Source organism: Rana temporaria, chromosome 2 (genome assembly GCF_905171775.1).
Source record: "Rana temporaria chromosome 2, aRanTem1.1, whole genome shotgun sequence".
In the NCBI taxonomy this organism is placed as follows: Eukaryota; Metazoa; Chordata; class Amphibia; order Anura; family Ranidae; genus Rana; species Rana temporaria.
In genome coordinates this window covers 393,142,671-393,160,089 of record NC_053490.1, presented here as the reverse complement: position 1 = coordinate 393,160,089, position 17,419 = coordinate 393,142,671, and the positions used below count along the sequence as shown (strand labels likewise).

General features: G+C 41.8%; 1 protein-coding gene across 1 annotated transcript in view; it reads left to right on the top strand.

The window, feature by feature from the left end:
- Positions 1-17,419, top strand: part of F5 (coagulation factor V) — a 139,975-nt gene that overhangs the window by 54,443 nt on the left and 68,113 nt on the right. Inside the window, exons 11-13 of the mRNA XM_040338047.1 lie at positions 1,030-1,174; positions 4,631-4,840; positions 9,011-10,238. Coding sequence (XP_040193981.1) covers positions 1,030-1,174; positions 4,631-4,840; positions 9,011-10,238 — 1,583 coding nt within the window. The remainder of the gene's footprint in view (positions 1-1,029; positions 1,175-4,630; positions 4,841-9,010; positions 10,239-17,419) is intronic.

Sequence of the window (17,419 nt, the reverse complement as noted above, 5' to 3'; positions counted from 1 at the left end):
TGGTGAGTGCATCCCCAACAGGGGATTAAACAATTAAACATCCCCCCACGTGGTGAACCCCCCCCCCCCCCCCTTGGTGAAAGGAGCACTTATTTAAGGACTAGTTTGTGTGTGATCCATCTGCACTATCATCATATGCCTATGAATTTACCATATCCATAGAAGAATTTTAAACGCTTGTTTAAAAGTAGCGCTGCTACAGTTCTACATAGGCACTGACACTAGTAATAAAAAAAAAAACATAAATATATATTTTTTAAATGTAAATATAATGAAAAGAGTACAAAACCACTTAAAAGACTTCTCTACACACACACATACATACAGTTACATTTGGATGCTTGTACATGTGTAAATTAATTTTGCATGACACATATAAGATATTCCCACATGCACAATTATTTTTGCCCATCCAAAAAGTAAATAAATTGTTGCCTTTTTACAATATTGGGTATCACAGTTTTTCAAGTACAAATCATTTTGAGGCTGTATATGTTCGTTCTTTTTTAACTTAAAGTGATCGTAAAGTCTTGTTTTTTCCCTATAAAAATAACAATCATGCTATACTTACCTGCTGTGTTGCAGTGGATTTGCACAGAGCAGCCTGAATCCTTCTCTTCTTGGGTCCCTCTTCTGTGCTCCTGTCCCCTCCCTCCTGTTCAGCGCCCCTACAGCAAGCAGGTTGCTATGGGGGGCACCCAAGCTGAGTTATAGCTCCCTGTGTCCATTCAAACATGGAGCCCTGACCAAGCCCTGCCTCTCTCTCTCTCCTGATTGGCTAGCTGTCTTTGATTGACAGCAGCGGCAGCCAATGGTGCCTCTGCTGTGTCTCAGCCAATCAGGGAGGGATAATCTCAGGCGGCTGGGACCCTCGTGGACATCGCTGGACAGAGAGGGACCTCAGGTAAGTATTAGGGGGGCTGCTGCACACAGAAAGCTTTTTACCTTAAAGGCGTTGTAAAGAAAAACATTTTTTCACCTTAATGCAATCTATGCATCAGTAATATTTGCCTACTTTTCCCCTTATAGGAAAAAGCAGATGAAGAGCAAGTTGCAATGTTCGCAGTGTTTGATGAGAATAAAAGCTGGTACTATGAAGTCAATAAGCAAAAAGCTTGTAGCTGGATGCTTGCCAAAGACCCCAAAACTTTGTATAGTTCCTATGTTATCAACAGTAAGTTACATTGGATTTTTCATTTTATTAAAGGTGATCATCAGGATAGGCAAATATTGTCCAAATACAATAGGCATGTGTATTCTTCTTTCAATTTTGATGTGTTTTGTGTATTTCTTTTAGATCTGTGTAGTAATCCAGTTTGAAATGTTGCCTCTGTGCAGAAGCTTCCTGTAATAAAGACTGGTCAATGCTACTCTCTCTCTCCTAGTGTAGTGTAACTGGTCTTCTATCCATCCCCTCCTGTAGTTTTATGCAGGGAGCAAGTGGGTAGGTGGGTTCCAGCACAGCAGGAGAACTCTGGGTGTCTCAGTCCTTTGGTCCTGGGTGTGCTTTGGCCCCTAGTCTGCCCGGAGGTCCCTGCACATAGAAGTCTTGTAGTGGCTCTGTCTCTTGGCTCTGGCCCTTACAGGGTGCAGTGTTTTTCTTCCTCTCTGGCTCAATCTCTCTCATCCCCCAGCAAGCTCTGTAGCAGCTCCACCCGCTCTCGCATCCAGCCCTAGTCTGCCTTGAGATCCAGTGGTTTGCCTGCAAAAACACTGTCCTCTCCTCCCTTGATGTGCAGAGATATGTGGGTGTTAAAATCTGCTGCTTCATTAACCCTCACAGACTTTTATTAAGCTGTGTTTGTTGGGGACTACATGCCCCAGTGTCCTTTGCACCATTGTGTCATTCTCCCCTGATTGCATCTGATCTTCTATTGCCAGGGGGGGTAGAGAAGCAGGAGTGAGTGGGGGGAATCAAACCCACAACCCGCTCCTATTCTCAGTGCAGCGGCAGTGGGGGTCAGTCTGTCTGCTCTTGCTCACAGCGAGGGGGGGGGGGGGGGTGAGCAAGGAAATTCTTACACAGAGCTGCACCGCGGGCAGCAAGGGTGGAGAAAGCCCTAGCACAGCTGCTCCTGTAACTCTTCACAGAGGAGAGGATGAGTGGAGGATCACACAGTCGGCTGCACACGCCTACACTTAAATGAAAGCTTTTATCCTGGAGTTCAGCTTTAAAACAACCCCTGAAATTTCCTAATACAAGAAATGTATTACCACACGCCTAGCTCAAATGTAATGCAATTCAAGAAAAAAGTATCTTTCTGCGTGTCTATCATTTAGGCAAACTCGAATGATGTGGGTAACTGCAAAAATAGATAAGAGTAGATATGTTTATGCTCTTCATGGAATGTAATTATAATTTCAAAGATAACGCATTTTTTATTATAGTTATCTTTTATAGCCTTTACTACTCTCAGTGTCCCCTTTAAGTCTTATGCAACGTACACGATCGGAATTTCCGATGGAAAAAGTCAGATGGACTTTTTCCATCGGATTTTCCGATCGTGTGTAGCCCCATCTGAGTTTTTTCATCAGAAATTACGATGAATTCCATCGGAGTTTAGATATAGAACATGTTCTATATTTTTCCGATGGAATTCAGTCGGAATTCCGATGTGATTTGGCCGAGCAAAAGCCTGATCGTGTGTACGTGGCATAATACTTACTTGTCTCCGCTCTACAGAGATCCTTACTGTATGGCCTGCTGACACTGGTAGCCTATTATTTAAAATTCTCCCTGCTGGCCTCCACTTCCCCTGTGCATATGTAATGCAACATCTATAGTTCATAAAAAAAAATTGTCTATCTTTTATCTTAATTCATGATGGCTTTTCCATACTGTTGTATGGAGATTGTAGTGCACATGCACAGGAGGTGTAGAGCATGGCCAGGAGAATTTTGAAGAAGAGGACCAAAAATCTCGATCATGAGCTGGGACAAGTAAATGTAATAAGTGGATGGGATACTAGGAGAGAGCCTACAAAGAAGACCTCTAATAATTGTACTGTTATCTTTTCAGTTGTAATGTGGTGCCCATTTGACTGGCTCTAAACCTCTTTTTCATATAGTAAAGCGTGTCATCAACAATAATGTAGCAGCTGGGGATTGAAAGTTTGGGCACCCCAGGTAAAAATTTGTATTAATGTGCATAACGAAGCCAAGGAAAGATGGAAAAATCTCCAAAATGCATCAAATTACAGATTAGACATTCTTATAATATGTCAAAAAAAGATAGATTTTATTTCCATCATTTACACTTTCAAAATTACAGAAAACAAAAAAATTGCGTCTGCAAAAGTTTGTAATTTTGAAAGTGTAAATGATGGAAATAAAATCTAACCTTTTTTGACATATTATAAGAATGTCTAATCTGTAATTTGGAGATTTTTCCATCTTTCCTTGGCTTCGTTATGCACATTAATACAAATTTTTACCTGGGGTACTTTCGATCCCCACTGTATCACCATATACATTCTATAATGCAGATTTTCTTAAAGAGTATGCAAACCAAAAATCTATTTTTTGTATATTTTTAAGTTTGATATCATTCCTCGCTTTATACACAGTTTTTTAAGCAAATTATGTTTTGTTAATCTCTTAAATTTCTTACTCAGAGAGCCTACCAGAAGCAGCACTTCCTATTTCAAGCGGACAACAGCAGGGTTCTTCTACGGGTGGAGGATGGAGCTGAAGCCAATTTGCATCATCTTTGTATAGTTTAGCTTTACAGTCTGTTGATCCTGCATTTGACCTGGCACTATTTTGCTGTCACACCAAGCTAATGCCTTTCAGTTAGCGGAAGCATTGTCAACCTGCTGTATGAGCTCTTGGGTAGGCTGTTGGAACGCTGGAATGCCCAAAGGCAGAGGCAGCTCTTTAATTAGGCGGCTGCCTAAGGCCTCACACTCACAGGAGCCTTGTGGCCGCCTAACTTACCCCAGTTTTGAGGGACAGGGGACCTTAACGCTGATGTGCTCAGGCAACGTTAAGAGCCCTGACTCAGGAGCGGGGCCGCCAGCGTCCCTAACAATAAGTAAATATCGGTGACACCACCCCTTGTGACGTCAATGACCCAGCATGCCCTCAGTCAATGACGTCACAAGGGGCGGGTTCACCAGATGACATCACTGGGTGGCCCCGCCCCTTAGTTATTAAAGAGCAGGATCTGGGGGGCCACCTTGTTAAAGGGGGCTTCCAGATTCTGATAAACCCCCTGCCTGCAGACCCCCACAACCACTGGCCAGGTTTGTGGGGAAGAGGCTCTTGTCCTTGAATTATTTTTCCCATCATGGGTGTGAGTGGGGCCCCATGTCAAGTTTTGCCTAAGGCCTCACAAAGCCTAGAGCCGCCTCTGCCCAAAGGGTCTGCAGGAGGTATGCGCAGACCACATAGGCACTACAGGGGTTCAACTGAAGAAGAGCACATGGCAGGATGACAATGCTAATTTATAATTGGTGGCTTAGCATTGTTTGAAACAGAAAGTGCTGTTGCAGAATCTTAAGCATGAAATTTTGCAACACATGCACAAGCAAAGTGTATACAGTGAGGCATGATGTAAAAAATTACAAAAAGTAGATTTTGGGTTTTCTTTCTTTTGTTTGTTCTTTTTTAACTTTTCTTTTTCTTTTAGCTATAAATGGAAATTCTCTTGAAAAAGCAATTCTGGGATTCTGTTACAACCATGTGGTTCAATGGCATGTTTCAAGCGTAGGAATCTGGGATGAAACTCTTACTCTACAGATTAGTGGACATACCTTTAGGTACAGAAGAGGAACTGGAGATTTAGTAACTCTCTTTCCAATGACTAGTGAGAGCATTATCATAGAAATGAATAATCTAGGTAAGCTACTCATTTACCGAATAATTAAAACATTTGTATGTTTCTGATAAGAAAGGAAATCCCAGAAAGTTCCAATCAAGCTCTTTAATGATCGTTGCCCTTTCAGTAATTTACCCAATGCATTCAACTTCTAAGAGGGTGCAACTATGACAGAGGTCATGCTTATATTGCTTAGGTATCAATACTACCCAACTTTTTATTTTTTGCGCTTTAAGTAAAAGAAGAGCGACAATTTTGAAAAAAAATCACAATATCTAACTTTTTGCTATAATAAATATCCCATTTTTTTCCCCTCAGTTTAGTATTCTTCTACATATTTTTGTTAAAAAAAAATCGCAATAAGCGTATATTGATTGGTTTGAGCCAAAGTTACAGTGTCTACAAAATAGGGGGTAGTTTTATAGCATTTTTATTATTATTTATTTTTTTACTAGTAATGGCGTCGACTGCGACATTATGGTGGACACATCGGACACCTTTGACACATTTTTGGGACCATTGTCATTTATACAGTAATCAGTGCTATAAAAATGCACTGTTACTGTAAAAATTTCACTGGCAGGGAAGGGGTTAACACTAGGGGTGATCAAGGGGTTAACTGTGTTCCCTAATGTGTATTCTAACTGAAGGGGGGATGGGACTGACTAGGAGAAGAGATTGATCGGTGTTCATATATTGTATGAACACACGACCAGTCTCCTCGCCCCTGAGAGAACAGGGATGTGTGTGTAACGAGAATGGCTCCGGGGACATGCTTCTGACACGTGCGCGCTGCCGGGGGTGTGTTAAAGAGTCGACGTACAGCTACGACGGCTCGCGCAGGGGGGCCAGCCTGCCGCAGTATAACTGTGGCGGCTAATCCGGAAGCGGTTAAATATGAGTACTGTATTTCATAAATTAGGCAATAGCAACTGAGTCCAATGAAGAAAAACGCATCCATGAGGCTCTGTGATTTTGATGTGAGTTCATACAAAGTAATAAGAGGATAAACATTTTGGAGAGCTCACTGGCTCAGGTTAAGATGCTTACAATCAACAAGGGTAACCTCCAGTGGGTACCCCAGCTTGCACAAATGGAAGGAGCACCAGACCAAAGGATACAACATTTTTTTTTATTAAACAGCCAATGTGTTTTGCGGGTCAGAGCAAATGTGTCCTTATCTTGATTGCGCACACAGATACTGCTGGCCAGTAATTCTGGTCAATAAATTTGCTTCCCTACACAGAGTAACCACTTGCTTACTGGGCACTTATACCCTCTTCCTGCCCAGGCCAATTTTCAGCTTTCAGTGCTCTCACATTTTGAATATCAATTGCGTGGTCGTGCAACACTGTACCCAAATACATTTTTTATAATTTTTTTCACACAAATAGAGCTTTCTTTTTGTGGCGTTTAATCACCATTGGGGTTTTTATTTGTTGCTAAACAAACAATAAAAAAAACAAATTTTTGAAAAAAAAAAATATTCTGGGAATTTTTCTCATTCGCTGATGGGCACTGATGAGGTGGCACTGATGGGCACTGATGAGGCGGCACTGATGGATGGTACTGATGGGCACTGATAGTCATCATTGAGAGGTGGCACTGGTAGGCAGCAGTGAAGAGCACTGATAGGTGGCACTGATGGGCACTGGTTGGTGGCACTAGTGGGCACTGATTAGGAGGCACTAGTGGGCACTGATTGGCAGCACTGATAGTCACTGATAGGTAGCCCTGGTGGGCACTGATTGGCAGCACTAGTAATCTCTAAGGGGACTGATGTCCTTCTAACAGAAGCCGGTTAACGGCTTTCTTCTTTTCTTCACACTGACAGCGTGAAGAAAAAAAGTCGGAAACTGGCTTCTGTTTACTTCTGTGATCACCTGTCATTGGCTGACAGCTGATCACGTGGTAAAGGGCCTGCTGTGATTGACCCTTTACCCGGCTCAGTGATCAGCTGAGTTCCAAGGACTCTGCAATCACAAAGCGCACGGCGCGCAAGAACGGGAGGACGTCCATGTACGCCCTTCCAACATTTTAAGCCCACGCTGTAGCCATCTTTTGGCTATAGTGCGGGCACAAAGTGGTTAACAAAGGAAAGCACTATTTTGAGTCCATTCAAGGTTTTTATTTTAACTGAAGCTCTAAGGAAGAGGGAGTTGACCCCCGAAATGCATTTGCTGTTTTTAGAATAGAAACTAATACATTTATTTGTAATTTTAGTGCTCCTTCCATTAGTGCAATATCATGCTTTTTTGTAGAAAGCCAATGTTGAATTATACTGTCAAAATATATTTTGAGTTGTGTTGACACATTGAGGATTTTGGCTCACTGGCCTTAGGGACCTCTATACATGTTTAATTTTTTAATTTGTATTATAGATGGAACATGACTGGAAATACCATATATACTCAAGTATAAGCCCAGTTTTTCAGCAAAAATTTTTGTGCTGAAAATGCTCCGCTACTCGAGTCACCTTTTTGTGCCTGATCTCCCAAACTTTGGGGACCCTGGCCCGGCCGGCCATAGGTCCCCTGGACCACAAACTTGGCACATTTCTCCTCTACAAGTGTTTAAAGATTGTTGTCTGGGGAACCTACGGCTGGGGAGCACCGATTTTTCAAATCCAGGCACCCCTTCCATAGACTCCCATGTTAAACGTCAGTCTAGGCATGGGCATAGTGAGGCATGGGCATAGTGAGGCATGGGTACAGTGAGGCATGGGCACAGTGAGGCATGGGCACAGTGAGGCATGGACACAGTGAGGCATGCGCATGGACACAGTGAGGCATGCACATGGACACAGTGAGGCAAAGTGAGGCACAGTGAGGCATGCAGATGGACACCCTAGGCTTATACTCGAGTCAATACGTTTTCCCTTTTTGTGGTAAAATGAGGTGCCTCGGCTTATATTGGGGTCGGCTTATACTCGAGTATATACGCTATGCTTTAATCTACTAAATGCATTTACTTTCATACTTTTATATCTTTATTGATTTTTTTATAAGGAATAATAGGACACTGTATCCTGTTTTTAAGTTGTACAAAGCAGTGCCAGACAAATTGTACAATATCAGGGCCCAACTAGGTAGTTCATAGACAATGAATGTTAACATCCAGCTGTTAAGACTTCAGCAGTGAGTAGATCACTTGCCATCTATTGATCTGAGTAAGAGGACTGTCTAACTATAGTTAGTCTAACACTGGAGGAGATTCTATTAAATCTCTAGAAAAAATATAGGGGCAGATCCACAAAAGGATTACGCCGGCGTATCTACTGATACGCCGGCGTAATTTAAAATTTCCTGCGTCGTATCTTTGTTTTGTATCCACAAAACAAGATACAACGGCATCTGGGCTCGATCCGACACGCGTACGTCTTAGTACGCCGTCGGATCTAAGCTGCAATTTTTCGACGGCCGCTAGGTGGCGTTCCCGTCGAAATCCGCGTTGAGTATGCAAATTAGCTAGTTACGGCGATCCATGAACGTACGTAGGCCCGACGCATTTTTTTACGTCGTTTTCGTAAGGCTTTTTCCGGCGTATAGTTAAAGGTGCTATACGGTGGCGTACTCAATGTTAAGTATGGCCGTCGTTCCTGCGTACAATTTTGATTTTTTTACGTTGTTTGCGTAAGTCGTTCACGAATAGGAATTTGCGTAGAATGACGTCACCGTTGTAAGCATTGGCTTGCTTTCCGGTTAAATTTCGAGCATGCGCACTGGGATACCCCCAGGGACGGCGCATGCGCAGTTAAAAAAAACGTTGTTTACGTCGGGTCACGACGTATTTACATAAAACACGCCCCCATTACATCCATTTGAATTCCGCGCCCTTACGCCGCAAGAGATACACTACGCCGATGTAACTTATGGCGCAAATTCGTTGAGGATTCAAAAGAAAAACAAGTAAGTTACAGCGGCGTAGTGTATCTTAGATACGCTACGCCCGGCGCACTAATGCGCCGTTGTACGTGGATCTACCCCATAATGTACACTTCTGTATATGTAACATATAAAACAAGCTACGATGAATACATACAGTCCTTAAAAATGATTTTTTTTCAGCATTTTCACAAAAATAATTTTTAAACAAAATATTTTAACATTTAAGTTTATGATTCTAGATATTGTACTTACAATTAATTAACATGTACATTTAAGGTAATGTATTTATGCATTTTTACTGCAGGTGTGTGGCTTTTTGGTAATTTCAACTTTAAAGGAAAATCTGGCATGAATGTCAGATTCAGAGATGTAAAATGTTTTGCTCCTATAGACTATGAAGAGTTTGAAGATGAAGAACTTGAATTTAATTATCCAGATGTCAGAACAGAAACAGATGAGGAAGAGGAATTAGACATTCCTATAGATGACTATGACTACAATGATAAGATGGCCCTAGCGTTTAATATTAGGTCTTCGAAGAACAATACAGGGACCATAGAAGACAAATTAAATCTTACGGCTTTAGCTATTGATGATATGTATGAGACCAACATAAAAAATGTAGATATCCTTTATAACACAAGCACATCAGGAAGTTATGACAGTGATTCATCTGTGTCTACGGAAGATACATATAATAATAACATCAAATTGGGGGGAAGTCATGATATTCCCAAGGAGTCGGTTTCAGCTGAAGAACATGTTGTTCCCACAAGTCCTAGTAATTCTACTGAAGGATTTAATCTCACAGACACATTACAAAGTGCTGTCCCTGATCAAGGTGAAGAAACATTTAACAGAACACAAGATGTCTATATACATGGCCATAACGGCACAGATGCTGACAAGGAAGAAAGCATTATTCAGGCAGAAAATGACGTCCCTACATATTTTGAAGAATCAACAAATGGCACACAAAAGGAACAAAGCACAGATGCCGACAAAGAAGAAAGCATTCTTCAAGCAAAAAATGAATTCAATATACATTTTAATGACTCTACAAATAGCACAAATAAAGAACACATAGAAGCAATACAGAAGACCAACAGTTCAAAAACCACGCAATCTATAAGTGTTGCAAAAAGGGATTTGGAAAAGGCATTAAATTACACAGATATGTCTTTCACCTTCAGTTATAAGGAAAACAAATCAAAGGAATGGGAAGAAACTGTTCCAGAAAATGACACTATTCAGTTGCCACGTGGAACAGCAGGATTTATAGAAACGTATGAAGTCAATTTTACAATTGATGTAACATCACAGACCAGTTCTGATAGTTTACCCATAAAAATAAATGGCGACCAGCACCACTCACCAACTGTAGCATCATCAACCTTACCACCAAAAAGTCACCCGGAGTTTACAACCCTGAAATCTACAGATGACATAACATCCACATCTTTGGCAAGACCAAGTGAGACAAAGACTAGTATTACTGATTACCATGACAGAGAAATTGAAGAGATGCTGGGGTATGTTAATTTGGTTTATGATTAGAATTATATTTTTACTAAAGATCAAAGCTTGTTAAACTTCACTTGGCTAGTTACAATTGCATTTGATTAACACAATGGCCCGGATTCACAAAACACTTACGCCGACGTATCTCGAGATACACCGCCTAAGTGTAACTATGCGCCGTCGTATCTGTGCGCCGTGCCCACAAAACTACATACCCCTAAAAATAGGCAATATTTAAGTTTATTTTGCAAAGCAAATATACAAAAATCAAATACTTTCAACAGGGTACATTCTCTGTACTGCGACGCAGCGCATAAATACACTACATATCAATACAGTTGCAAGCATACAATTAAATTACATTCATTCAACCCATTCTGCGGTATGATGCCTGATGTGTTGCGCAGAGTTGTGAAACCCCGAAACATCACATCGTGCATGACGCCGCATTACCCTGAAAACAGTAGTTAAAAAAAAAAAACGTGTCAAGAAATGTCAATGTCAGGGGGAAGGGGAAATCTTCAGACGTCCTCTTCCTCCTTAAAGTCCATCAAGGTATAGTCTCTCAGCAGACTGAAGGTCAGTCTGCGACAGTCCTCAATGGACACCCTCTGCCGGTGGTGTACGCGGCGGTTCCTGGCGTACCATAAAGCGTCTTTAAAGCAACACAGCACCCGCTAGGCACTGTCAATGTCCTCCTGTGAATGAGTTCCACAGAAGAGTCCGTTTAACACACCAAAGTGTGTAATAGCAGTCTGTGGTACAAAGTCTTTAAGTTCAGGTTCCAAGGCCGTCAACAGGCCCTGTGCAAAGGGGCACTCCCAGAAAACATGATAGGATGTTTCCTCCTGGATGATGCAAAAGGGGCAGTGCCTGTATCTATACGTCATCTCACCGAGCAGCCAATAGGGGCGCACACGCGTGCCCCCCGCTCGCCACTGACACCGACGCGCGTGCCCGGTGCGATCACCGACGGGCACCCGCGTTCGCTCGTTACAGAGCGAGAACTGGGAGCTGTGTGTGTAAACACACAGCTCCTGGTCCTGTCAGGGGGAGAAATGCCTGATTGTCTGTTCATACAATGTATGAACAGCGATCAGTAATTTCCCCAAGTCAGTCCACCCCCCCAATTAGAACACACCCAGGGAACATACTTAACCCCTTCCTCGCCCCCTAGTGTTAACCCCTTCCCTGCCAGTGGCATTTTTATAGTAATCAATGCATTTTTATAGCACTGATCAGTGGCAATGTATTTGAGATATATACGTTGGGGTAGATTCAGAAAGAAGTTACGCTGGCGTATCTATTGATACGCCGCGTAACCTCTAGGATGCTCCAGCGTATCTTTTTTCTGTATTCAGAAAACAAGATACGCCGGAATTTGGCTAAGATCTGACTGGCGTAAGTCTCTTACGCCGTCGTATCTTAGTTGCATATTTACGCTGGCCGCTAGGTGGCGCTTCTGTCGATTTACGTGAGGAATATGCAAATTAGGTAGATACGCCGATTCAAAAACGTACGTCCGCCCGGCGCATTTTTTTACGTCGTTTACGTTAGGCTTTTTCCGGCGTAAAGTTACCCCTGCTATGAGGCGTATCCTATGTTAAGTATGGACGTCGGGCCAGCATCGAATTTTCCGTCGATTACGTCGTTTGCGTAAGTCGTTCACGAATAGGGCTTTGCGTAATTTACATTCACGTCGAAAGCATTGGCTTTTTGCGGGTTAATTTGGAGCATGCGCACTGGGTTACGTTCACGGACGGCGCATGCGCCGTTAGTCAAAAACGTCATTTGCGTGGGGTCATGTTTTATTTACATAAAACACGCCCACCTCTTCACAATTTGAATTAGGCGCGCTTACGCCGGCAGATTTACGCTAAGCCGCCGTAACTTTGGGCACAGATTCTTGGTGAATACAGAACCTGCCTCACTAAGTTACGGCGGCGTAGCGTATGTGAGATACGCTATGCCCGCACAAAGTTACGGCGGGCGATCTGAATCTATATATATCTATATCAATATCTATATCTATATATCTATATATAAACTCTGCATTTAGCATAGTGCAGGCAGTGTAATAATATACTGTGTGTATATATATATATATATATATATATATATATATATATATATATACACACTCTGCATTAGGGATGAGCTCGCGGTTCGAGTCGAACATTTGTTTGATTTAAACATCGGGTGTTCATTTGTTTTAAAACTGACTGAACATATGGGAAACGTGTGGAAAATTTGAGTGCCGTGGAATGCCCCATAATGCACTGCGAGATCGCAGTGCATTGCTGTATGATGATTGGCCAAAGAATGCACCTGACATGCATGCTTCGACCAATCACAGCGTGCTCTGCTGAGAGAGCCATAATTGGCCAAAGGCAGGATGCCTTTGGCCAATCATGGCTCAGGGGGACTAATGCCGCATACACACGGCTGTTTTTCATGACGAGAAAAATGCCATTTTTTAAATTGGCCGTGAAAAACGGTCGTGTGTAGTCTCCAGAGCATTTTTCTTGACGAGAAAAATGGCCGTTAAAAATTAAGAACCTGCTCTATTTTTTTTCGTCGTTTTTCACATCGTTGTTTTTGACGTTGTGAAAAACGGTCGTGTGTACGCTTTAACAAGGGGGAAAAAACATGCATGCTCAGAAGCAAGTTGTGAGACAGGTAAATTAGTATGAGCAGCCCAAAAGTTAGTGCCATTCGAATGGAACTTCCCCTTTATAGTGCCGTTGTACGTGTTGTACGTCACTGCGCTTTGCTTGAGCATTTCTTTTCACCATCGTGTGTATGCAAGGCAGGCTTGCGAGGAATCACGTAGAGAAAAACGTTGTTTTTTTCAAAGACATGAATAACGGTCGTGTGTACGCGGCATACGTCCATGCCCCACACTATATAAGGCTGCCTACACAGCGGCCGCGTGTAGTGTTGTTGGCGTGAACAGAGAGATAGCTTGAGTTAGTGAGCAGTCAGGTTATTCAGTTAGTGGCAGTGTATTTGATATATTTATACAGTCAGTGTATACAGTGTACTTGATATATTTATACAGTCAGTCTAATATATATACTCTGCATTTAGCATAGACTATATATTCAGTGTTTACTGTATAATCAGTCAGTGTAGGCAGTGTATTAATATATATATATTTATACACATACACACACAGTCTAGCAAATATATACACTTTGTATTCAGTGTAGCCTATATCTATAGTGCATTCTGTGGTGTTATGTTTCTAATACACTTCTGGTGGTGTACACCTGACCTTTGGCGTGTTCTTTGTTTATCCTTGTCTGCTAATCGCCCCGACCTTTGGCTTATCTCCTTACTATCTCTTGTTATCCTGGGCTGCTGCTTCCTCTCTATCCTCATGTAGCCTACTGTGAGCATGAGCTAGGAGACCCTGGGGGCTGCAACCTGGAGCCAGTTGCATCGCAGTCCATCCTCACCACTAGAGGCTCTGGTGAACACCTGCTGGCTCTGCCTGCCTTCCTTAACCACCCAGAGTTCCATCCGCAGCAGTCAGCCGTAGGGTCTACTACCTTAGTGGTGCACTCCTGACCCCAACGGTGTGCATCTGTCACCTGGCCTCAGGTGACCTGACAAGTAGGTTTAGACCAAGAGAGGAGTTTTATAGCTAGTATGGTATTTAGTTAGTTGCGCAATTTGTGCAGCCTGGTAATAACTCAGGAATTTGGGAATGTGCAGCCCCCCATATGGCCTGGTTTGAAACATGACATGTTTGAAGAAAAAGTCACCATCATCCCTGAATATTCAATAGTTTCACATACATTTTTTGGGGGGAATTTTTGGGTGCCAACATAGAATTTATATATAAAAATATATTTTTCTAGTACAAAAAATAGATAATTGAAAGGTTTTTTAATATTATACTAATATAAACATCAAAAACAACTTGTCTTATAGTGTGCCATCAAAGAGGATTTTATCTTGTCACATAGAGGGTGATGGTTATTGTAAGATTGGGGGTTGTTAAATCTCGTGGTATGCGTTTTTTCAGCGATTCACACCAGTCAGGAACTATGTTTTAAGGGCATGGTAGCCCATTTTTATTAAAAAGGCAAAAATAAAAAGTTCAATCAAAGGTTTCCCACGCAGGGGGTTCTTCTCCATAAAAATGCAAACAGAAAATGCTAGCCCACCTGGCTCTCTGTAGCAGTACTTCTGCACGTTATCCTGGTCACCCAGACCAGCGGACTCCTCAACATAGGTGGCTTCCCTTCAGCTTCTATAGCTGTGCCTCTTGCAGTTTCCAACTTTCTGGCTGTCTCCTACAGCCTCTCTGATTTCTGGAGACCTCCTGTCTCTTACAGGAGCTGTCTCCAACTGGGAGCGATGAGGTCTTAGCACACTCTCATTATAAGGGCTGTGCTCACCTGAGCACACACCCTGCTGGTAATCACAAAGTCTGGATACAGGGTTGGACATTCCGTCCCACCCCAGACACTATGGAATCTCCAAACTACAGAGCCCCATGACAGAGTACCAAAACCTGGAGAAAGCTGCACCAGCAGTCTTCTCCAGTCCACATCTATGCTCTGTAGAGTTGCCCCCAGCAAATGTGCATACCTTGTGTCGATTTTAAAACTATTTCTCTTGGGACAGAGCCTCGCTCTGCCTCATTATGTAGTTATCCCGACATGTTTCGCCACCATGGGCTTCCTCAGGGGATATGTTTATAGCACGATTTATATCACTACATAAAAAAAAACATAATTTGAGACATTTACATATTATAACAAGGTATAAAGCCAAAGTCATATCACCACTCACCAGACTCAACTTCCCATTGCCTCCGAACAAGAGCAAAATATGATGTGATAAACACCAGGGGGTGCACAGGACAGCTGCAAGGACCCATATAGACCAAACTATACAATAATAGAACTCCATTAGTTGTCTACTCAACAATTGAGAAGTTGCAGGGCACAGATGAAAAGGGGTAAATAAAGGGTGGTGTGTGTGTGTGTGGACATCACACATTAGAGTGACACACCAAACACATATAGCATACTCACAGCACAAGTTATGTTGTCTGTTTTTGTAACCACAGAGCCATTATCACTCTAAAGCTAATATTATATTTACATCTATAATTAGTAAGTTTTAGTTATACTATGCTCATTCTTACCACATATAAAATTTTCAGCATTTCACTGCCTATCATTATCCTGACTGACTTTCAGTGTTATAATCCCATCACGGCACCCACGGCTTGTTGGCATATCAATAACTTGTGCTGTGAGTATGCTATATGTGTTTGGTGTGTCACTGTAATGTGTGATGTTCACACATACACACGCGCTTTATTGAGAAGTCCAGAGATTCGAGGAAGCCAAATAAAAAACCTTTAGGGGAAAGCATTTTATTGAATAGTCAACATAAATGTCAACATTTAGTAAGGAGATTGGTAGAAAGTTAGACCAATTGATGATTCCAGAGTTGGGTTTGGCGATCATGGAGATAGTGACTGGGAGTGATTCCAGTCAAAAAGAATGTTGGTTGCAGAGATCAATAAATGCATTTCTCATAAGAGGAGCAAGAATATCCGGAAAGCATTTGTAATAAGATCTGAGAAGCTGTCCAGTCCCAGTCTTTTATTTACTTCAAAAAAGTGGGCTCGCTGTCCCTTTAAAATTTAAAAGTGCAAATGTGCATACAATAAGAATATATCATATAATAGTACCATGCTATAACAAGGTACTAATAGTGTTATACAATCCACATAAAATAAAAAATAAAGAATAAAAAGTGTAGTAAAGCCCTGTACACACGATCGGTCCATCCGATGAAAACGGTCTGTGCCTACACACCATCAGTTAAAAAACCGATCGTGTAAGAATGCGGTGAAGTAAAACACGACGACGTAATAAAAGAAAACGAAGTTCAATGCTTCCAAGCATGCGTCGACTTGATTCTGAGCATGCGTGGATTTTTAACCGATGGATGTGCCTACAAACGATCGTTTTTTTTCTATCGGTTAGGTATCTATCGGTTAAATTTAAAACAAGATTGCTTTTTTTTAACCTATGGATAAATAACCGATGGGGCCCACACACGATCGGTTTGGTCCGATGAAAACGGTCCATCAGACCGTTCTCATCGGTTTAACCGATCGTGTGTACGCGGCATTATACTCAAGCCTTAAGAGCGTATGTGATGTAATTGGATAATTCGCCCTCAATAAAATGTTAAACATGAAAAAAAAAAAATATATATATATATATATATATATATATGCAAATGTAGACTCTTTTCCCTGAGGATGCTGTTTACGGTGAAACACACTGGGCGGGGCCAAACAAGTGACATCATCGCGCATGTGGGTATTCCGCGGTGCTTATTTGTTGTTGGGTGCTCATTTGTTGTAATGGGCAAATCTATTCGGTAAGTTTTCCCTACACTTTGGAGAGATTTTTGCTTGCTTGTGACTCTGGGGCAGAATGTGAAAGGAAATCTCCCTAACCTGAAGCCTTGAAGAAAAATAAAATTGACAGGTGTATTACACCCTGTCTATTATTTTCCAAATGTTTAAAAATTTTTAGGCTATGGGTACATTTTATTTACAATGCCTAGGCCGTAGGGGTTGTTATGCCACGTACACACGACCGTTTTTAATGTCAGGGAAAAAACAAAGTTTTTGTCGACGTGATTCTTGTCAAGCCTGCCTTGCATACACACGATCGCGAGAAAAAAATGCTCGAGCAAAGCGCGGTGACGTACAACACGTATGACGGCACTATAAAGGGGAAGTTCCATTCGAATGGCGCCACGCTTTGGGCTGATTATGCAAATTTCCCTTTTCATAACTTGCTTCTGAGAATGCGTGTTTTGTCCTCCGTCGTTAAAGCCTACACACGACCATTTTTCACGACGTGAAAAATGTTGAGAAAAAAATAGAGCATGTTCAAAATTTTTAATGCCCATTTTTCCCGTCATGAAAAATGCTCTGGAGCCTACACACAATCGTTTTTAATGACCAGTTTAAAAAATTGATGTTTTCTCGTCATGAAAAACAGTCGTGTGTACGCGGCATTACAGTCTTTATTGCATATGGTGACCAGTAGAAATATAAAACTAGATTCTAATAAACAAAGTGATTAAATACAAAATGCAAATAAAAGGGAAACAAAAATTCTAATGACATCTTGTGGTCTAT